At 43.2% G+C, this 22,502-nt stretch overlaps 2 protein-coding genes across 5 annotated transcripts in view; one reads left to right on the forward strand and one right to left on the reverse strand.

The window, feature by feature from the left end:
• Positions 1–12,253, forward strand: part of TTC39A (tetratricopeptide repeat domain 39A) — a 51,279-nt gene extending 39,026 nt beyond the window's left edge. For all 4 annotated transcript variants that reach the window (XM_065673367.1, XM_065673368.1, XM_065673366.1 and 1 more), the window contains 4 exons: positions 3,821–3,932; positions 6,416–6,530; positions 7,220–7,336; positions 10,370–12,253. In XM_065673367.1, the coding sequence (XP_065529439.1) occupies positions 3,821–3,932; positions 6,416–6,530; positions 7,220–7,336; positions 10,370–10,490 (465 nt within the window). In that variant the 3' untranslated portion in view covers positions 10,491–12,253. The remainder of the gene's footprint in view (positions 1–3,820; positions 3,933–6,415; positions 6,531–7,219; positions 7,337–10,369) is intronic.
• A 6,434-nt stretch (positions 12,254–18,687) lies between these two features.
• The window catches only part of RNF11 (ring finger protein 11), a 34,932-nt gene continuing 31,117 nt past the window's right edge, over positions 18,688–22,502 (reverse strand). Inside the window, exons 2-3 of the mRNA XM_065673371.1 lie at positions 21,725–21,894; positions 18,688–21,142 (exon numbers count right to left, since the gene is read on the reverse strand). Of these exons, the coding sequence (XP_065529443.1) occupies positions 20,971–21,142; positions 21,725–21,894 (342 nt within the window). The 3' untranslated portion in view covers positions 18,688–20,970. The remainder of the gene's footprint in view (positions 21,143–21,724; positions 21,895–22,502) is intronic.

Raw genomic sequence — 22,502 nt, forward strand, 5'->3', positions numbered from 1 at the left:
CCACTCCCTTTCTAATGCACCCTAAGATGCCATTTGCCTTCTTGGCCACAAGAGCACATTGCTGGCTCATGGTCATCCTCCTATCCACCAGGACCCCCAGGTCCCTTTCCCGTTCACTACTTTCCAGCAGGTCAACCCCCAACCTGTACTGGTACATGGGGTTGTTCTTCCCCAGATGCAAGACTCTACACTTGCCCTTGTTAAATTTCATCAAGTTTCTCCCCGCCCAACTCTCCAGCCTGTCCAGGTCTCGCTGAATGGCAGCACAGTCCTCTGGTGTGTCAGCCACTCCTCCCAGTTTTGTGTCATCAGCAAACTTGCTGAGGGTGCACTCAGTTCCCTCATCCAGGTCATTGATGAAAATATTAAACAGCACCGGTCCCAGCACCGACCCCTGAGGAACTCCACTAGTCACAGACCTCCAGCTAGATTCTGCGCCATTGACCACAACTCTCTGCCTTCTTCCTTTCAACCAGTTCTCGATCCACCTCACTACTTGATCGTCAAGCCCACACTTCCTTAGCTTATCTATGAGGATGCTGTGGGAGACAGTATCAAATGCCTTACTGAAATCAAGAAAAACTACATCTACCGCTCTACCATCATCCCTCCACCTAGTCACTTCCTCATAGAAGGCTATAAGGTTGGTCATACATGACTTCCCCCTCATAAAACCATGTTGGCTGTTCTTAATGACCCCCTCATCCTTGATATGCCTAGTGATGGAGTCAAGAATAAGTTGTTCCATCACCTTTCCAGGGATGGAGGTAAGGCTGACCGGTCTATAATTACCCGGGTCCTCCTTCTTGCCCTTCTTATAGATTGGTGTGACCTTTGCCATCCGCCAATCCTCAGGCACCTCGCCCATTTCCCTGTGCAGAAATTTTATTGGAAGGCTTAAAATGATCAAATACAGATGAGGTCGTCTAAATAAATAGAATAAATAGCTTGTTCTGAGGACCAGTCTGTTTCCGTCTTTAACTCTGTGATTGCTAATGGCAACGAGCACATTTGGTCTGGTGATGTAATCTAAGAGAGAACCCCAGTAACAAATAGGAATTAAACCTATTTGTTAAAACCTAAGTTTTTAATACCATTTACCCTAAGAACAGATGAATAAGAAAGGAGTTACTTTCTGTGGGAACAAACAAATCTGAGGAATTTAAGGGCTTTACAGTTCAGCTCTAAAATTCTGTTTGTTTCTTTGGAGCTCGGCTTAAAGGTTGGGGAGGTTGGTTTTCTTTTTGTTCTGTTTTGCTTTGTTATCCCGAGGTTTCAGATATTCTCTATGGAAGCAGTACATTGAGGTTAGTTATTATCGGCCTCTTCAGGAGCCTGCTTAGTAAGGTTCCATGGGATATAGCCCTGGAGGGCAGGGGGGCCCAAGACTGTTGGTTGATATTCAAGGATCATCTGCTACAAGCTCAGGAGTGCTGCATCCCAACTAGAAGGAAGTGCAGCAGAAGGGGCAGGAGACCTCCTTGGATGGATAAGGAGCTGCTGAGGAAAATTCAAAGGAAAAAAGAGGCTTATAAAAAGTGGAAGCAAGGACAGGCAGCCTGGGTAGAGTACAGGGATCTTGTCTGGGAAGCTAGGGACCAGGTTAGGAAGGCTAAGGCCCAGTTAGAATTAAACCTAGCCAGGGATGTTAAGGATAACAGGAAGGGATTCTACAGGTATGTAGCAAACAGAAAACAGACTAGGGACAGCATAGGCCCCCTGAGGAAGCTTTTGGGAGAACTGGCTCCCTGGATTTGGAGAAGGCTGAGGTTCTGAATGACTTCTTTGCCTCGGTCTTCACTGGCAAAGGCTCTGACCGCACCACCCAGGTCTTAGAAGGCAGACGCAGGGTCTGTGAGAATGAAGACCTTGGGCCCACTGTGGGAGAGGATCTTTTTCGAGACCATCTTCAAAATATGAACGTGCACAAGTCCGTGGGACCTGATGGAATCCATCCGCAGGTCCTGAAGGAGCTGGCGAATGAAGTTGCTAAGCCACTGGCCATTGTATTTGAAAAATCATGGCAGCCAGGTGAAGTTCCCGACGACTGGAAAAAGGGAAATATAACCCCCATTTTCAAGAGGGGGAAAATGGAAGACCCGGGGAATTACAGACCAGTCAGTCTCACCTCTGTGCCTGGTAAAATCTTGGAGCACATTCTCCTGGACAGCATGCTAAGGCACATGAAAAACAACAAGGTGCTTGGTGACAGCCAGCATGGCTTCACTAAGGGGAAATCCTGCCTGACCAATTTGGTGGCCTTCTATGATGGGGCTACACAATTGATGGACAAGGGTAAAGCAGTTGATGTCATCTACCTGGACTTGTGCAAAGCATTTGACACTGTCCCGCACGACATCCTTGTCTCTAAATTGAAGAGACATCAATTTGATGGATGGACCACTCAGTGGATAAAGAACTGGCTGGACGGCTGCACACAAAGAGTTGTGGTCAATGGCTCGATGTCCGGCTGGAGACCGGTAACGAGTGGTGTCCCTCAGGGATCGGTGTTGGGACCGGTCTTGTTTAACATCTTCATCACTGACATGGACGGTGGGATTGAGTGCGCCCTCAGCAAGTTTGCCGATGACACCAAGCTGTGTGGTCCGGTTGATATGCTGGAAGGAAGGGATGCCATCCAGAGGGACTTCGACACGCTTGTGAGGTGGGCTGATGCCAGCCCACCTCAAGTAGTAGTGCAAGGTCCTACACCTGGGTTGGAGCAATCCCAGGCACAGCTACAGGTGGGGCAAGGAAGAGATTCAGAGCGGCCCTGCAGAGAAGGACTTGGGGGTGCTGGTCGATGAGGAAATGAACATGAGCCGGCTTCAGTGTGCGCTCGCAGCCCAGAAAGCCAACCGTATCCTGGGCTGCATCAAAAGGAGCATGACCAGCAGGTCGAAGGAGGTGATCCTGCCCCTCTACTCTGCTCTTGTGAGACCTCACCTGGAGCATTGTGTGCAGTTCTGGTGTCCTCAACATAAAAAGGACATGGAACTGTTGGAACAAGTCCAGAGGAGGCCACGAGGATGATCAGGGGACTGGAGCACCTCCCATATAAAGATAGGCTGAGAAAGTTGGGGCTATTCAGCCTGGAGCATAGCAGCCTTCCAGTACCTGAAGGGTGCCTATAGGGATGCTGGGGAGGGACTATTCATTAGAGACTGTAGTGACAGGACAAGGGGTAATGGGTTAAAACTTAAACAGGGGAAGTTTAGATTGGATATAAGGAGGAAATTCTTTCCTGTTAGGGTGGTGAGGCACTGGAATGGGTTGCCCAGGGAGGTTGTGAGTGCTCCATCCCTGGTGGTTTTCAAGGCCAGGTTGGACAAAGCCTTGGGTGGGATGGTTTAGTGTGAGGTGTCCCTGTCCATGGCAGGGGGCTTGGAACTAGATGATCTTGAGGTCCTTTCCAGCCCTAACTATTCTATGATTCTAGGATTACTGCTCTGATTGGGATGGAACTGAAAACCAAGAGGAGACCTTTATCAAGGGAGAGTTAGCTGTGTGCCATGTATGTTTTAAGTCTGTCTTGTTGGTACTTGTCTTCATTTGTAAGTGACATTGTGTTTGTAGTCTGTTCAAGCAATCCTTCTTGCATTGTGTGTAGGAAATTGTTCTGTAGTTGTCTTCCAGGGCTAATTTGTTCTGAAATCCAATGTAACAAATTTTCAATTGCAATGAAATGTGTTTTTACAAACTAACCCTTTATTGAAGGAATCTGTAACTTTTTCTTCATACAGGGATAAGGTAAAGTATTTGATAATTGCATTTACCCAGTACTGTAACTAATGATGCTGTCATTTCTCCCTGTCCCTAGGAAATGATGTATATCTGGAATGGCTATGCTGTAATTGGAAAATGTCCCAACTTAACAGAAGGCATGTTAGGGACTTTAATTGAAGCAGAAGAAGCATTGGCAAGAAGTTCAGGTAATCAGTGGTTGGGTTTAAGCAGGTATTTCAGAGTGCAATAGCTAAAGATATTATCTGTAAATAGAGACACACTCATTAGTAGTTAATTTGATCGTAGGAGGAACATCAGTAATGAAACCATAAACTGTTTATGCAGATAGTAATTATTTTCCTTTTTAATGCAGCAATAAGTTACAATAGTAGCAAGTGATTTTTCCATCCACAGATGTGCATTAGGAATAGTTTGACATGTGTAAAAGGACTGTTTATTTTGCTAGATCAAAACAGCATATGCGTTGACATGATTACAGTCATGAAGCTTTGTTATCCTTAGATACTGTATTATTATTATACTGTTATTAAGGATAAATAGGAGATCAGTTGGTCTTCTGTTTTAAAAGTGCTGTTGATTTATGATGTGACCTTGGGCTGAGTGGTATTTGTGTATCAACAGTATGCTATAGAAACCTGGCACGTCAGGGTCGAGCTTCCTTTGCGCTGTGAATGGGTGTAAGACGGTATTGAACTGGAACAGGCTCTGCTACCACATCTTCTGTCAGTCTGTTAATTAGGCTTCCATGAGAAAGTTGAATTGATGCTTATTTCTTGCCAGTCTTTCCCATCTCCTGTGGGAAAGCAAGCAGTCTGCACAGCTTTCCTCACAAAGTTTTCCCTTACTAAATATTTGATCTTACTGTTCTATACTATCTTCCTGCAAAAGGATCAAGCCCCCTGTTGACAAAGGAATATGGGCTAAATCACTGCACTGCAGTCCTTTTCTAGGACCTTTGTCTTCCTGTGCACATTGTGTTACACAGCATTTTAAGGAGTTGCTGGAAAGACCAGCTAAAGCTGTCTCCTTGTTAATTAATTGAAGAAGAGTATTTTCAGTGGAGGTGACATCTTAGAAGAAGGCTTTTTGACCCTTTCAACTTCTTTGTCACCCATTTTTTTACAGTATTTTGAGTAACTGAATTATTTCTCTGTTCCCTTTTTTCCGTAGTTGGCAAACTGGGGATAAGGCTGGCTTTTTGCAGGGATTTGTAGAAGCTGATTCATGTTTTCGAAACTCTGTAATCAAAGTGGGATTGTTTTTAAACGTGCCAACAGTTTACCTGTTCCGAATTGTGACTTGCTGTTTCCTTGAGCTTTCTTGACAGTGTTGGGTTAAACTATTGCATTTTCAAGTATTTTCAAGTATTATGAATCTGAGGATGTGCTCCTAACAGTGTTATATAAGATGTAAAGGAAGCCTGTTCATGGAATTAATGCCTAGAAATACAATTATACATATCAGATTTGCATCTGGGATAGGTCCCTAAATATTTGCCTAAACAATCCAGGGCAGTTTATGTTGTAAGTAAAATAAACGCATGCATGTGTAGGTGTTCTTGAGACAGATATCCAGAAGAGACAACTGATCTGCTTTTATTTTATTTGTATGAAATAACTCTTCTGTGGCCCAGAGTCTCTCACTGTGCACATAACGTATGTCAGCTTTTGCCCTCTTCCTTGTTCCTTCAAGTTAGTTTGCTGCATAGTCTTTGGGCATCTTCCCTTGAATTTGCTTTGGTGACATACATATGTAGAGGCCTCTGTGGGACTTGGCAACAGAAGTGACTCCAGTTGTATGACCAAGGCCTCCAACTGCTTAGTCTAAAGGAAAACAGCTGCTTCATGCACTGTGTGTCAGCATTTAATCAGCTGCAGTTATAGAGAAAGAACCAGGTAAGGTTTAAAGCAATGAAAACAGGATGACATTCACTTGCAGAAGATGCAGTATCACACATTTTGCCGAAATTCTTTTCAGTTTGTATTTCATGACTTGGAAATGAGCAAGCAAGCTGGAGAGTTTGCTTGTAAACTTTACAGCTGCCTGTATGGAACAGCTACAGAAAAGCCAGATGTGTTCTTTGAAAAGTACCATGCAAGAATTTTCTGATGGGGAAAAGGCGTTGATAGTGATGACTTTGAAGTAGGCACTGGTAAGGCTGGTAAGACTGACACTAAAAGTATAAACTCAAAAAGAGGTGAGTATTTCTGTTTAGCCATTAAAAGGCAGAGAATTGATAAAACACTTCCATATGAATAAGCCATGTGACTAGAAGTCAAGGAAACAGAAGAGCCATAGATACTAAAGGGCAATAGAGGCATAAGGTTAAGAGGTTATAAATTGGACCTCAATATTTACAAAATGGGCACCTTAAATTAGTTTTTAGGTGTAAAACAGTAAGATTGTGGAAAAAGAGTGGGATTCAGTGGGATCAAGGAGGGAAAAAACAGCCCAAGAATTTTTAGGTGAAGTTTGCTCTATGTATGAAAAGCTTGATGCATGCTTGTGTCTGCATTAAATGAACTGAATTGACCAGTTATTTCTTTCTGTCCCATGTTCCAATAACTGGATTGTGCTCACACCTACCTATGTAAAACCTTCTATACAGGTAGGAAAGTCTTTGCTGCTCTAGAATGTTTTAAAATGTACCATTTACTTCATGTTGCAGCTACAGAATTATTGGCAGATGACCAGTGTGTGATAAAACTGTTAAAGGGCTTGTGCTTCAAGCATTTGGGCAAGATCTCGGAAGCAGAAGACCATTTTAATTACATCTATTTAAAGTAAGTTCTCATACCTGACATATGGGAGGGCTCTTGAATTTCTCAGTAACTATTCATTTCAAATAAGAAGAGATGCAACTGTGAGAGAACTAGAAAAGAAAGGACTGCAGTATCTTTCATATTTATTTTAGTTGGTTTTGGATGTCAAGTAATCACAGTTTTAATTGCCAGTGTTTTTAGCCAGGTATGGAAGAAAGATTGCAGATCTGCTCTCTTTACTGAGGTATTTTCTCCTCTATTGGGAGACAATAGGTGCATTAAATATTTGAGATAACACTTCCCTTTTTTACCCCCTTCCCCTTAGTAGTCATGAAGAAGCTGTGTCCAGAAAGCCAGATGAAGTCTGCAGAGACAGGTGGCAGCATGATTATACATGAAATATCTATACATCAATAGCATCTCTTTTTGTCAGTTCACATGGACATCGTCATCCTTTCTAGTACTTCCCTGATAATGAAGGCAATACTTTGTGATCCTGAGAAATTACCTACTGTGTAGGATGGTTATGCAAAAATACGCATTTAATCACCTGGAAGGTAGCTCTGGATAGAAAACATGGCAAGTCTTGTAATAGAGATTGATTGCTCTTTCTGATCTTAGTTAATCTCCATGTATTTGTGTTTGGAGCTGTTAAATAAGGGAAACATTTATCACTTCCAAATCTTGAGGCTATTTCTTTTCCAATGCAGTGAGAAGAAGATAAAATATGACCATTACCTAATTCCAAACGCCTTGCTGGAGCTGGCAATACTGTATCTAGACCAGGATAGAAGAGAAGAAGCAATAAAACTACTGGAAAGAGCAAAGTAAGCAAGTGAAAAGCCTGTGCTGATGTCTGATGGGTCAGTATGGTATTTTACTGGTTAGTGGAAGGAGAAACATTTCATTAGTATCATGTAAACTCATTGTTTCATTTTTCAATGGAAGCATGCATGCCTTCGGTTTGCTTTGGACCTTTCTAGTGGTAGGCATTATCTGATCACTCAGTCTGTGAGTTACTTGTCTATTTTGATAAGAGTAAAAAAAACTTGTGAAGATGCTACTAGAAACGTCAAAGGCTTCCCTAAGAAATAATCCATGTGTAACAAAATGTAATAATCTTTGTAGTCTATTTATTTATTCATAAAAGTTATATTAAATTACATCAAAGCTCTGTGTTACGGCTAAAACAGCATTACTCAAAGTAACGGCTGGCATTGCTGTTTTCTTTCCTTGATGAAATGCATTTAAGATAATGCTTCAGGTTGCATTTAGTATCTTTGTATTCATCTGCACCTAAAAGGCAGCTGAAACATCTGCTTTCCTGGTTTGTGTGATTGATTTTTCTATCAGACTGGGTTTATCAGGAGTGGTTGGCCTTGATCATGTATGTTCTTTATTAGAAACTCAACAAAATATGGGGCTTGCCTTTTCTGAGCCTCTACTTCTCTGCTGAGCCAAAATTTTGGAGAGGGAAAGAGGAAGAAGAGGAGGGAATCCAAAGCAAACAAGCCCTCTTCAGTCATTCTGCACCAGGGCAGTTCAGCTCTGCCTGGGGCCTGAATGAGTCCAGATGTCCGCATCTTTCCAAGCGCAGAGCCACACCAGTCACTGCCGCAGGTGTGAGCAGCTGCAAAACCGATGCCTGACCCCACGTTTCAGGGAGGTCACATTGAGTTTTTGTGTTGAGCTCTTGTCCAAGTCAATGCACTGTGCAAAACAGAGTGGGGAAATCGGCCTACCAAAGACTATGCCAAAAGCCTGTCAACACACGAATTAAAATACTACAATTCTTAATCTCCCGTGCTTGTGAGCCTGCTTCTCTGTAGACTCCTGGAAGATATTAAGAAGAGCAAAAATTGCATTAGCAAAACGCAATGGAAAGTGTTTCAGTTGGTTTCGCATTCCTCAAAGCCAGCGTCTCCTCCCATCCTCGCTTCCTGTGTTTGAATCTCTCTTAAGAAGAGATCTAGAAACTAATGATGCAGAGCCTCTCGTTCCATCTGGTACTTGTGTCGCTTGCTGCTCATCCACTGCACTTCTCCCCTGACAGCTCTGTGTGGCTCAAGCCACAGGTCCCTCACGGGTAGGTGTTTGGCTTAAAGAAAGCACCAGTAGACAACAGCTCTTAAACATTTGTTACCCAGCATATGAAAAGCAAACACGCAGACTTGCTGTGCTCAAAGAACTCCGGGAAACCGTAATGGTCTGCAGACAAAGTAAACCAGACCACCATAGGCACCATCCCTGTTTCAGTCAGTCAGAAACAACAGCGCAGTCCTCACATCTCCACCTGTACCTGCTACATTGCGTCGAAATGTTGAGGTTTTAAGAGCTTTCAGGTACAAATGCTCAGTGTCTTGGAAGCCACTAGAGGGAGAACGCGTTGTCTGCGGTGGGTTTCAGGGCTGCAGAATTAGGTTTGCCATTGGCAGGAGTGCAGGCGAGCACTTGGCTTGTGCATGATGCTTGATTTGCTTGACCTAAATCCACGTTCTGCTGCTGGCTTGAATGTTTCAGCTCTGGGAGAAGGAGTGGAGTGAGATGATAAACAGTTTTGGCTTGGTCGTGCATGGAAGTATTTCTGTTTGCATAAATGCAAGCTACAAGCAGGAATATCAGCCTACTGGTGAGAAAAATACAGCATCTGAGTGACAAATTCTGCTTAATTTAAAGAAAAAACTCCAGAGGGTTTCTATCAGCATACAGCAGAGCCCAGTCACCTCCTTCTGTCAGTCAGCCTCTTGGGTGTTGCATACATGAAATTATAAGCTGGTGTAGGATGGGTGTGGAATTCCTTGTTTTCACAAAGAGACTGCTGTAGTGACAGATAGCATGCTTCCATGCTTGATTTGAATTACAAATCCTGAACTGAAATGCTTTTAAGGTATGCAGGCTGTTCAATACTTCATGTGATGTTTCTGGGAAGATGACAAATACCTTCTAAAAGAAAATTAGTGTGGTCTAATCCTCTTTGGTATTTGGATTCTGTATCCATCCTGCAGGAGCTGACATGTTAATTCCTATTAAGGAGGATCTGCACTTTCTATGTGGTCCTAGGGGCAAGTTTTCTTTCTTTTCCATGAAAATACAGAGTCTTTTAATGCTTCTGTAACTCTTTAGACCATGACATAGCTACTGGAGGCTGTGGGCAGGTGACAGTGCTGAGTCAGCCGCTTAGATGTTTGTGGGGGAAGTCCTGCCAGTCTTTCCCTGGGCTGGTGAATTGCTCCTTGGAAGCTGATAGAGTGTCTTCTGTGTGCCCACTTTCTCTTTCTAAGCTTCTAGGGCAGCAAATTGTCTGGCCTTATTTCCTGCACACATCGTTCATAACCATAGGATGGAGATGGGGTTTTTCCCCCGTTCTGGTTTAGGACAGCTTCTTTCTCTCTTTCTTTCTATTCCCCCCACTTCCCTGCTCTATTTCCTTGCAATGTGTGTGCTGAATTAAGATGAATCTTATGAATATGATCTTTAAAACCCTGAAAATGTTTGTATTTAAATTTGCCAGTTATACTTTGGGGGGGGGGGGAGAAATCTAATTTCTGAATGTGAACTAAGCGGATGTTATAGATACTTACTAAGGACTCAGTATTTTGATTGAGTGGACCAGATTCCATTTCTTATTAAGCTATATTTCTCTGGTAATTGCCAGACAGTGAAACTACAAATAAAGAACAAAGAGCTGCATTGTTTGGCTAGGAACACATGCCTTGTATTTTAGAGTAGGCAACAAAGGAGCCTGTGAAGAACAGCTTTTCTGCTGTCTGCACTTGCTTTGCTTAGAACAATAATAGACAGATAACTTGAAAATGTTTTAAAAATATATATTCATGAGAGTGGATCTGCTTTTGTTTTAGACAAAACTACAAGAATTACTCCATGGAAACAAGAACACACTTCAGGATTCAAGCTGCCCTGCACCAAGCCAAATCCGCCCCGGAAAATGGAATGCACTCGGGAGCCTCGGCAGTGTCGTAACTTTTTCTTCTTTGATGTCCTGATGGTTGCAAACTTTGGTGCACAAAATTCCTGACACTTCAGAATAATTTTTTTCCTTCTCTTTCAAGTCGGTGAGAAACCAAATCATTGAAACTCTTCAAGGTGATGCATAGAACATTAATCTAGTGTAATGACATGGCAAAAAACCTTCCCAAACAACCATAACCCTGAAAAAGAGTGGTTTTCCAACAGCGGCTTTTTGAATACTTACGTCTGTGCAATTCATTTTTCAGTCATGTGTGCCTTTTTCTTGCATTCACAGCATTTACTAAGCAAGCTACCATGTAAAGGGGAGCGATTGGTCAAAATCGAACAACCAGACGTTAAAATTCACTGATTTAATCTGTTATCTATAAAGTTCGGTTTGGATTTGCACTGCTCACGGTTGAGAAGGAAGCATCACGTTTTCCAAGTACCTGCTTAGTTGAAATGGTGTAAGAAGATCTCAGTGCACAAGGAACACAGCTCTGAATCCAGAGCATTTCTACTTGTGCGTGGAAAGCTTCTCTTTACCAGCTTTCACCAGTCACGTTTTTGCTTCTGTAGGAAACTTGCTAGTGAAACAATGGTCTCCCTTTTGCAAGTGTCTTGACTTGCTCTTTAATTTGGTTTTCATGTCAAGGCTGCTTCTTGTGGCGGCTGAATGATTTACTGAGGATCGGGGGGGGGGAAGGTGATGGCAGCATAAAACTGCATCACTTCTTTGACAAGGTAAAAAATGGGAGGTCCTTAGGAAGCCGTTTTTTTCAGCAGAAAGGACATGATGTGGGGTTTATATCGAGTTTAAAGCACAAGTCTTTGAAGGTCATGTAGGAAATGGCGATGTTGCACTGGCTGTACAGCAACAGGGGTTACTGTGACAGCCAATTCCTTTGGAAAACGATTGTTCTGAGGTTTGCCCAACTTGAGCTGTCTGTGATTAAAGAGTTTGCGTGGCCTTGTTTCCTGTGGTAAGAAGCTGGGGTTGGAGCAGGCTCCCTTGGCACAGTGCTCTGCTTTTTTCAAAGGAGAGCCCTTTATCTCTTTGCTCTTTATTGGCCTTTTGGGGAATTTCTGTGTTAAGGGGCTTTGGGAATAGAGCAGTGAGCTGGGTCTGCTTCCCAGTGCTGACTGCTGGAGAACTGCTGCTTTTCTGCTAAACTGGTGAAGTCAGATGTGACAGGTAACATTTGACTCATATTTACTGTTCTCCAGGCTAGCTCCGTGTTTGTATGCCTGCAGGTTCTGGGGGCTCACTTCTACCTCCCTTTTGAAAGAGCTTCTTCCCCATGACCCATTCTGGTATGTGGAGATAGGAGGTCTTCTGACAGCCCTTTTTCTCCAATGGAGATGTTTGTCAGGAAGATTCCTGTCTATGTACCTCACAGTGAATATTCTTTCTAAAGTGATTGTCCCCAACAGCAAATTGACAGTTTATAGCTCTGCTTTTACCTCCTCTGGGGAAATGATATTGTTTTATAATTGCAAATTAATATGCAAGGAGAGAGAACCACCTATTCCTCAGCATGGAGAACTTGCATTGTCTTAAAAATAGACACCCTTTTAAAAGTCTTCCCAAGCTAAAAGTCATAGATGAAGAATGCATTTTTTAAAGTGACTTTCTCAGAGAAATTCAGTTCAAATAAATTTCTCAATGCAGATAAAACTCAGTATAAAGTGACGCTATTTACATACTGCACATCCACACTCGAGTGTAAAAATCCAGGCATTCTTTGTATAGAATAAAGAAGATTCTTGTTCTATTTCATGCATATAACGCCTCTTCTTCCAGTTGTGTCCCTCTCAACTGTTTGGGCAGTCTTAGCATCTTTTAAGCAAGCAATGCCATAAAAATCAGCATAAATTGTGCTTTGCAGTAAGTGAACAATCCCTCTGACTGTAGATTCATCCCTCGAGGTCACTGAAACGCTCTTTGAAATGTCACCCGCAACCGAGTTTCGCCTGATGTTAGATACACTGCACAAAGGACGTACTGTGCAGCGTGCAGTCAACTTCCCTGGTGCTTTGCAGCAATGAAAATACTAAGGCTTTCATGGTCATCTTTGGTCAAGCACAAACACCAGTCATGTCATGGACCTGATCTCCAGCTTCAGCTGAGGACTCTGTAATCAGCCATGATCAAGTAGTCATGCTTTTGCTCTTTTGAGTTCCCAAACAATAGGAAATAGTCACGTTCTTTATGCAACAACAAAGATTTATGGACTGTGCTATTCTGAAGTCATGAATGGAAAGTGCTAAAGGATGAATGGAAGGTCTGGTACATTGTTGTTGCGTCTGTTTTTCTTTCTATGTTACATTTTGAATTGCCCACCATTACTCTTTGTTCATCAGCGTACTTCTTCATATTGATGCTCTTCCATGGCAGGGATCAAAACCTCAGTGGTGTCAGTCTGGGCTTGTTTTTCCATTCTGGGCTTGCTTTTCCACAGCTTCTCCTGAAGCTTCAGCATTCTGCCTGAAGCAGCTCCCCGGAATGGTAAATTGCTTCATCAGTCTGAGTCCCGACGCAGTTAACTAGGGGAGGCCCTATTGGTGCATGCACTCAAACAGCCTCAGCATTTCAGTATATTCACCTACCCAGAAGATAGCAGATACTCCGATGGAATCACAAGTCAAGGACTTTCAGCATGGCCTAAGATACAGGAAACTTAAGTACTGCTTCAGATGGGTATAGTCAACACCTCTTGTGCAGAAGGGGCACTTCCTTCTGCTTTCAAACATTGAGTTGTCTGACTAGTGCTAGAGAAACCCACTGTGTGTATGAAGCATTGGCCAATGATTGCTGGTATCAACTCAGTCCTCAGCAAAGCCAGAGAAGTTAACCAAAGGCAAGCTACTAACTCATACAGCAGAAAGTAGGTGTCTGCACTTGGTAGGACCTTTACTATAAAACTTATAAACTGTAATTCTTTATCCCTGTTTCCTGTATGTCTGCAGCAGTTGCCATCATGCCCCATGTGGTATCACATCATCTGGAATTGGTAATGGCCAGGAAGGGAAAAGCCCTAAAATGAGCATCGCTTTTATCATCAGATCTGATACATGGAATCCATGTATGTATAGTGTCTCATTAAACTGGAGGGAGGAGATGAGCTGGAAAGCCAGTGGCTTATGCTGAGGTCTAACAAGGTGTAATTACATCAACACCTAGCTCCTGTAAGTAACACTAGATGAGATGTTGGGTGAAGAGCAGTGGGCTGAAGCTGAACCTGGTCACAGGTCTTGATGATCAGAGGAGATTTTAATGAAGTCACAAACATAATGGGAACAAGTGGGAAACACCCACTTCTGATTGCTCAGCTAAACCAGCGGCACAGGAGCATGCTTGGATTTGTTACTGATAGGCAGCTCTATTGCGATCTGCCATTAATGCATTGTCATGGATGGTTAGTCTAAAGACTGTCCCGATTTGACAGCGCCTCAGGTTGTTTACACTGCAGTGAGACAGCATTCAAAACTTGGCTTAGGAAGCTTTGCCTTTTGTAAAATACAGTAGCACTGAACAGGATCATATCAATCATTTCCTCCCATTTCACACTGGTTTTGGCATTAAATTCTATATTGAGTGCCTCAGTATTTCCAGTTGATCTGTGGCCTGCGTCCAAGACTTACTGGGGTGGCAGCTTTGACAGCTTGCATGTCTCCAGCCCAGCAGAAGCATCAGGTCACGCTCCCCTGTGTGAAACAAGGCTTTCCTAGAGGTCAGTCCCAGGATGCAAAAACGCTCCCAGGAGTTCAAATACAACACCTCAGCCTTCAGTTCCACCTGCGAGATGCATTTATCTTCTCAAGCACAAGAACACAGCAGCAAAGCCAACGTATATGAAATGACCAAAACGACGCGTTCCGGGTGGTTCCTCCTTTGGGAGGAAGACAAGAAGATAAAGAGGTGAGTCATGCTGTTTACGGCTGTGCAGGAAGATGGTTAATGGTTGGAAACGACACTGACGAAGGAGACTGGAAAACCTGAACAGCCTGGAACCGAACTTGCTGCTTTTCTCATTATGTTCTACAAACACCATTTTGTGATGGATCCCATGCAAAGCGTGTATTGGCAAGTATTTTAATGGAATGATTTATCATCATAGAGTATTTTTTGCAGATGCTATCTAGGCTTGCTTTGGGTGTCTGGAAAACGAGTACAAATACTTCATTTCAAAAACATGCCCAGTCAATGCCTGTCTCCGGGATTTATGAACAGCAAGGGAGCTAAGAAATACCTGCATTGCACTGTGGTAAAATTCCGCATGGTGTTTGCTCCAGATTCAGCAACGTTTTTGTAGGACTGGGCTGTGTGCCATTATTTTGGGGTGGTTTTTTAATCTCTGGGCCTATTTACTTTTATTGCTGGCTAAACATAGGCAAAATGTTTATGTGGAATCGTGCATTGCATGGAATTCTACTTGCTTTCCCTCTTCTTGGCTGTTTGATAGAGAGAATACAAAACAGCAGTAACATGCACCCCATGGGCTGCTTTATATCATAAAATTAAGCAAGGTTTCTCTCATGTTAGTCAGGTACCGGTGTGGCTGAAAAGCAGTGTGGTGAGATCAGTAGAAGCCGTGATATCCTGGACAGTTTTCATCTCTCACTGTTGCTTTCACCCTGCAGCACAGAGGGCATGGAGGTAAGGAACAGCTTCCTCGGCACTGGAGCCGTGTTGGGTGCTTGCAAAGCTGGAGCCACAGGGGCCATGCTTGCTGTCGGTAGTGTCACAGATGCAGTTCCAGGGTGAGCTGGTGTTTTTTCTGACTGTGGTGCTTTTCTGGGTGTTTTGGTAAAGGTGGTGGTGTGAGATGGCTGCAGACTGCCTCTGCTATCCATAGGTGCAGACACAGGAACTTCATCTCCAGCGGTTGGCAGGGTTCAGTAGATCATCCTAAGGAGGTGGAGCAATGTTAACTCTAGAATATATGGGTCATGTTCAAGGTCACCTTTGCTTGGGTACAGTACCCAGTGCTGCTGTCATCAGTATCAAGGTCACACAGCCTCTGGTGGGCAGCTGCAAGGTGTTTTTAGAAGCAGGCAGCAGGGCCGGTTAGTTTTGGTATGTAGTAGTACCACAGAATTCCAGGTTGGATGGAGCCCTCGAGGACCAGCGGGTCCAACCCTTCTTGGCAAAAGCACAGTCTAGACAAGACGGTCCAGCCCCCTCTCCAGCTGAGTCTTTAAAGTATCCAACGCTGGGGAATCCACCACTTCCCTGGGGAGATTACTCCAATGGCTGATTGTTGGCATTGTGAGAAACTTGTTTTGCCTTTCATTCCTGTGGCTGTGGATTCCGGGGTCCGGGTCAGGTGTCCCAGGTTCTGTGATGCTGGGCTCATCACTGATGCAATTCTTTGTATTACAAAGGAACAGCAGGAGTCTTACACATACATGTCTATTGACAGCAAGTGATCTGTCACGCACACATGTATAGCAGTACACACACACAAAAAGCCTATGTCTGTCTACTCACCCCCACCAATAACAGCCTCTGTAGCCAAAGCTTTTTGACGAGTTCCCAGACCTGTTTGAACCCTTCAACACTTTAAAGGAAAAAAGTGAGATGCTTCTTAAAATCACCCAAAGCTTTGACACCTTTTCAGCTGCTGGCTGAGGGAACTGCAGGCAGCTGGAGGGCCTTCACAGCTGGTTTGCTGTGGGATCCTAAGGGAAACCGTGCAGGACATAGCCTTCTGCAAGGTGAAATCCCAAAACAAACGGGCAGTGTAGCAGAGCCCTTTGGCAAGGTCAGCTCACCGGAAAGCGGGCTGAGGCTGGAGAACTCGGGGAGCATTGGGCAGCTTTTACTCTGGAGTAGCCAGGCTGTGTCTCAGAGGCACGGTGCCCGGGATGCCTCCATCCTGCTGGGGGAGCACAGGTTTGGAGTGATTCATTTTTCCCCCTTTAGTTTTTGCCTTGTCTCCCTCAGTCTGCTCCCTCAGTGTGAACTCCTGATTAGACAGGCAGCTGCCACTGATGCGCCGGAAGGGTAGGGCAAAGATGCTAAAAAGATGGAAGTTTGGCTGTCCTTCAGCAGCGAGAACCGTGGCAGGAGTGTCGCTGGGGAGCAAAAGCAGGGCCTGTGCCTCCGGGAAGGATACGGCCAGGGTGTGTGTAATATCGCAGTGAACTGGACATTTACTGTTGTGTGCGGAGTTGTTGAAATGCCTTATTTGAAACAAAGACAAGTGTTTTCTAGGGGTCTGGTGCTGCAAAGAATAAGCTTATTGAAGTTACTGCTACTCGTGGTGGTTGTAGTGGGGCTGGATCCCTCTTGCTGAGTAAGGGCTGTGCTGTTAGAAACACGTACAGGCATTTCACAAAGCCTTTTTTCAGTCTGGATTCCTCTCTGCACCTTTTGCTTAGCAAAAGCATCCATGCAGAGTGGACGGTGTAATAAATCAGTTGCATGCAACTGAAGTTGTTTCTTCTGCTTAAATCAAAAAGCTCCTTTTGCGCAGTATGCTTAGACCTTCCCTTTTATCAAAAGGCATTAACTTTGCATTTCATACCAGGAATCCTAAAGCCCCTCTTATCCAGAACAGGTTTAAGTGCAAGATAATCTGCAAAGGGTAGTTAGCATAAATTACATTCTTCAAAGTTAAATGCTATATAAAAGGAAAAGTTAATCCTTGAAGCTAATTTTTGTTCTGGGTATTAAGACAAGAAGGGTTCTTCTGAACAGATTTGAACTCGTGTTTCCTGTAGGTTTACCAACTAGTATGTATGTTTTTAGTGAAAACATGGTGTCTGTAATAAACCGCATCTGTAATCAACCAGCATCCCCTTCGTTTCTAAATCCATTTTAATCCAGGATTTAACTGAGGAGAGGCCGTGCACGTTTGCTTTCAGCCATCTCGTTATTGATTTAACTGGCAGTCTGACTCAGAAGAATGTTCATCTTTGCCACGGTTGCACAAGGACAGGAAATGTCAAAGTCTTGAAGCTGTGGCAACTTCAGGTATTTCATAATCCCTTAGCCTAGAAACGTTTGCTTCTACCACTGCAACGCCAGGCCTGTCAGCCTTCCAGACACAGCATTGCTTTCAGCCCCGGGACGCTGCACAACATTAGGGACTTACAAAAGCTGCAGTGGTTCAAGCACCCCGCACTCCCCACAAAGAAATTCTCTGGGCTCTTCTTGTTTACATACGGATTTGATGCTTGCCCCCCCAGATTTACATAATGAACTGGCAACACGCAATAAGGATTACCAGCCTTAGATGTAGAATGATTGAAGTGGTAATTCCAGGAGCCTGCGAGAATTTCTAAGCATGAAGGTCTTTATAAAACTGAGTATTCATTACCTGTCATTGCATCCCTCCTGCCTCAGATTGTGGGAACTCGTTTCCCTCTGTTGTATGAGACAAAATCCATTTCCTACTCGTAACCTGCAATTGTAACCTAACAGTTTTCTCTGCTGTGCAAGCATCTCGGGTGTTGGTGATGCCCTTAGTCCCTACCTGCTCTGGTTTTCTGGCAGCGTTTTGCCTTTAAATGGCAGAGCAGGTTGCTATGAGAAGCTGCAGTGTCTGGCAATGACTAGGGAGGGCTGCGTGGACTTTCACACTTCATCTCTCCTGCATCCTTGCCTGAAGTTGCAGGGGACTGACCCTATTGCTGGGCCTGGGCCAGGGTTGTTTTGCCAGTTACAGGTCTAAAGCACAAACAGCGTTGTTGCACTGTTTTCATCATCCTGCACAGCCCTTATGAAATACTTTAAAGCAACTTCTTTTAATGACTTCTGATGCACCCACAACCTTGGTTACAGTAGCTGTAAGGGGGTTTTTGCTTGTTTTCTTCAAATTGCTGTGCAGATCCTTTACAGTGGGCCTGCCCACCCTGGCACACACAGCCCTGACTTAAGAAGGGCTATGGCTGAACAGGCCCAGATGAGTCAGAGCCAGCTCCTTCCACTGACTGAGCTGCGGTAGGCTCTGGTTCAGAGACAGCCGTGCTGTAAATGGACTGTCTAATGTGTTTGAAGTGTAAGTAATTTATTAGACACCTCTGAGACTAGAGGCAAATATTATCTTCATCTTACAGATGGAGGAGTTAGTTAATACACAAGATCTGGTTTCACCACTGGACCTAAAATACAGGTTACACATTATTTTTGCATTAAATTCAGATCAATTGCACCTTTTTTTGTATTAGAAACCATCCAGAAGAGCATTCACCTAAAAACTTGAAAAAATCAGGTTAGTTTATTTGTTATATTTACACATTTGCTTTAAGCTCAAATTTGAACCTTTTGGAATGTTTTTGTGTAATCACCTCGAGTTTCGGCCCTTCACCCCTTTCTGCTATTTAACAAGTATCTTAATAGTAATTTTTCCCATAGCCCAGTGAGTAGATCAGTGTTAAAAGTCCCAACTTTACAAAGTGCCTAGAAAAGCATTCAGCTCAGTAACGGGTCACTTCATATTTCTTCCCAATCTTTTTAACCAAGTCTTGTAATAAATAAAGACTAATACCAACATGCCAAGGCTGTTTTCTCAAGCTGTTCATTTGCCAGTTTTAACAAGAGAAAGAAATGAATACTTTATGTGGACATTATTTCACCAAAAAAAAAAAAAAGAAACCAAACCCCCAAAAACAGACAAAAAGGAGGACACAAAGGAACACACATGGAATGATGAAAAGGAACAATGATATTGCACAACTTCAGGTCTCTCTTCCCAGATTTTGATCCATGTAATTAGGTACGTATAGATCCAGCAAAAAAACTTGTGTCCGGATACATGTGTAGCAATGTGAGTGAATCTAGAACTGTAGACTGCTTTCAGTTCCTTCTGACTGCTACTTGGAGTTCTTCGCTAAGAGCAGGTTGCTGCAGGAGTAATAAATAAACCAACATGTTGACTCTGCATGGTGCTGACCAACCCTTCAAAAGTCATCGACAATGTGCACAATTCTTCTATGTTGAAAATACACTAGGTCTTCAAAGGATTTGAGCCTTTAAACACAACTTGGTTGTCATATATAGCTTGAGTATTTGATGTGTTGTGGTTAACTTGAGATTGCATTTCATTTTGCAAGACCAGGACTTCTCAATGCATCAGCGTTGTGGTGAATGTGTAAGAGTCACAGTAAAGTACGTTAAGGGGGGAAATAAAAGCAAAAACACAAACCATGCTAAGTGGAGAAAAGCTCTTAACAGCTACAATCTTTGCCAGACCATCTCTTAGCAAGCACATACTGTTTGCTACAGAAATTAGCTAATGGTGTCCTTGTGGCCATAGCAGCACTGGCTTCCCCCTCAACTGCTTGTAGACAGTCTGCGTTCACAGAAACTGTGCCTTTACATGCAGAACAAACTATATTTTTCTCGTATCTGATTTTATACCTGTTTGGTGGATTGATGTGTCAGCCTGCAGGGCTCAACAGATACATTTAATACAGGAGACTGAGATACAGTATGTTTATTCTTAACTTCTGGTAACCTAAGAACTACAAGAATGAGAGATGCAGTATCCATTTGCTATAATCCAAGACAACCATTTTTAGGAAGAAAAAAAGTAGAGTAAGTGATCACTGCTAACACTACCTTAGTTCCAATTTTATTTCTCTTTTTCTCTCAGTCATGGTAACTATTTATTGCCCTCCTGGCCCACTTTTAATCTGAGCAAGTTAAAGGTGACATTAGACTTTAACGCCTGTTGTTTCATCAGAACCAAAGCAAGTGATAAAAACCATGAAACCATAATTTCACTGTAGGACTTGTTTCATATCTTCGCGTTCCACCTCACTTGTAGAAAAGGGATAATGCATCTCAGTTTGCTTACAAGCTAGGAGATCACTTTGAAGTCTGCATATTCCTAACTGCAAACAAAATATAGCACTTTTAACAGGTTATAAATAAACTGGTTTTCAAGCATAGAGCCAGCCCAACAATAACAACACACTATTAAAAAGACCTAAGGCAATGAATTCCATCTCCAATGGAGTCAAAAAAAAGGGGGGGAGGGAAAAAAAAAAAAAGAACTGTGCAAACAAGCTTAAACCTATTTCTTTGTGCCAGTGTTATAAAATGTAGATTTCAATAAAGCCTTGACCCAAATGCCAGGACTTGTGAAAAGAATCAGAACAGAACTGGTTACTTTATTTAGGAAAAAAAATACTCTTATCTCGCTGCTAATAAAATTGGATACACGGAGTTTAAACATTTACAGTTGCCGTAACACTTTACACAATTCCTATATATGGGTGTAAGAACAAACATTAAAAGACAATGGTGGGTCAAGGCTTTACATTAAAAATAACAACCTACTTCTCTATAGTCTCTAAAATACTATGGTTTTTTCCAATATTTGCAGCCATTCAGGAATATTTTTTATTTCTTTATTAGGAAATGTATACTTTGTGCATGATCTTAATTCCTAATTCCTGGCTCTTTGGGCTGAATGACAAAAGGATCAAACCCCTTAAGTGGATGGTCTCCTTGAAGGTTCAGTGGAGAAACCCTGGCTCAGTTAGTCTCGTATGATGAAAGCAGTGCTGCATCCACTGGCTCCATGCAGGATGGACAGGTAAAGGATCTCATCAACCAGTCATCTATACAGTCCAGGTGGTAAATGTGCATGCACGGCAGAAATCGGATAGGGTCCCCATAAACAAAGTCCATCATACAAATGACACATCTGGGGGGAAAGAAAGATCATAACAATATTTAAACTGCTGTTACCGCACAGGAAATGAAGAGTAGTGTGATATTTACTCCTAGAGATGTTCGAGTCAAACAAACCTTTAGTACTTGTAGATACTGGGAGGAGTTCTTAGCTCCTGTCAGTGCTGGCCCCACCAAGCACTAGAGGGGGTTTTGGCATTCGAGTATAGGTGCCCCTGGTTACAATGTTAGTGAGGTTAAGAAGCCTTCCATAAGCATAGTGGGGGCAGCTCAGAAGAGTGCGTAAGATTAGAAATGGTAAAAGGGAGCCACGGGGGTGAGGAAGTAACAAAATTATTAATTTTGTGAAGAGAGAATAAAGAGGGGAAAATACCCTATAGGGTCATGAATTACATTTGGGAAAGTTTCACCTGTAACAGGAAAACAAGGGAGGATAAAGGAAGGAGCCATCTACATGGTCATTTTTTTTCCCAGAAAAGCTACATTAAACTGCAGTCTCTTAAAATAAGGCAAACCAGGAGGACAAGATCAGGTTCCCCAGGGCAGTATCATAACCCAGTGCAGCAGGCACATGAGTTCACTTTCTGTAACTTACTCTCTGATCTTCTTCTCGGAGCCGTCTCTTCCAGGATCATAGACTCCTTTAGGTAGATGCTGAATAAGGCCTATCCTCTGCGCTATTCTGATTTGTTCCTCTTCTGTCAGCTGTGTTGCTAGCCGAGTCTGGCTGGGAGTTGGGTGATAAACAGGAACGGGGACCTGCTCCTAAAAGTGAAAGATTTCTGTTAAACCACAGAGGCTTTTCTGAGCAGTTCATAGCACAACACAGGCAATGTATTTAACTCTTCCACTTAGTCCTACAAATGTCTATAGGATCTCCCACTCCAACTGGGCAGTTTGGGGAGCTATAGTTACATTGAGAATGGGGTAAAAAACTGAGGCAGGTATGTTGAGCAAGGAGCTGTTTGGGATTGTTCTCTGCAAAAGTTCTTTATCTCCAAGAATTAAAACAAATTCCACATGGCAGAGGGCACATAAACCTCCCAAGCACCCGGTGAACTACCAAGATACTGACTGAGCAACATCATGGCTGAAGAAGAGCCGCCGGTGTTTGCAACTAAAAGTAGACTTTCCATTTTGGAACAGTGACTTGCAAAGAGGAGGATAGGGCCTATTGTTAAGAGTCTTGGAGAGTGTCGTGGTTTAAACCCAGCCACACAGCTCGTTCACTCACTCCCCCCCCATTTTCTCCATCTTTCTTTCCTCCCCGCCCCCCGCTCCCAGAGGGATGGGGAGGATAATCGAGAGAATGTAACTCCCACCGGTTGAGGTAAGAACAGCCCAGTAACTAAGGTGTAACACAAATCACTGCT

Source organism: Lathamus discolor, chromosome 3, assembly GCF_037157495.1.
Source record: "Lathamus discolor isolate bLatDis1 chromosome 3, bLatDis1.hap1, whole genome shotgun sequence".
Lineage (NCBI taxonomy): Eukaryota > Metazoa > Chordata > Aves > Psittaciformes > Psittacidae > Lathamus > Lathamus discolor.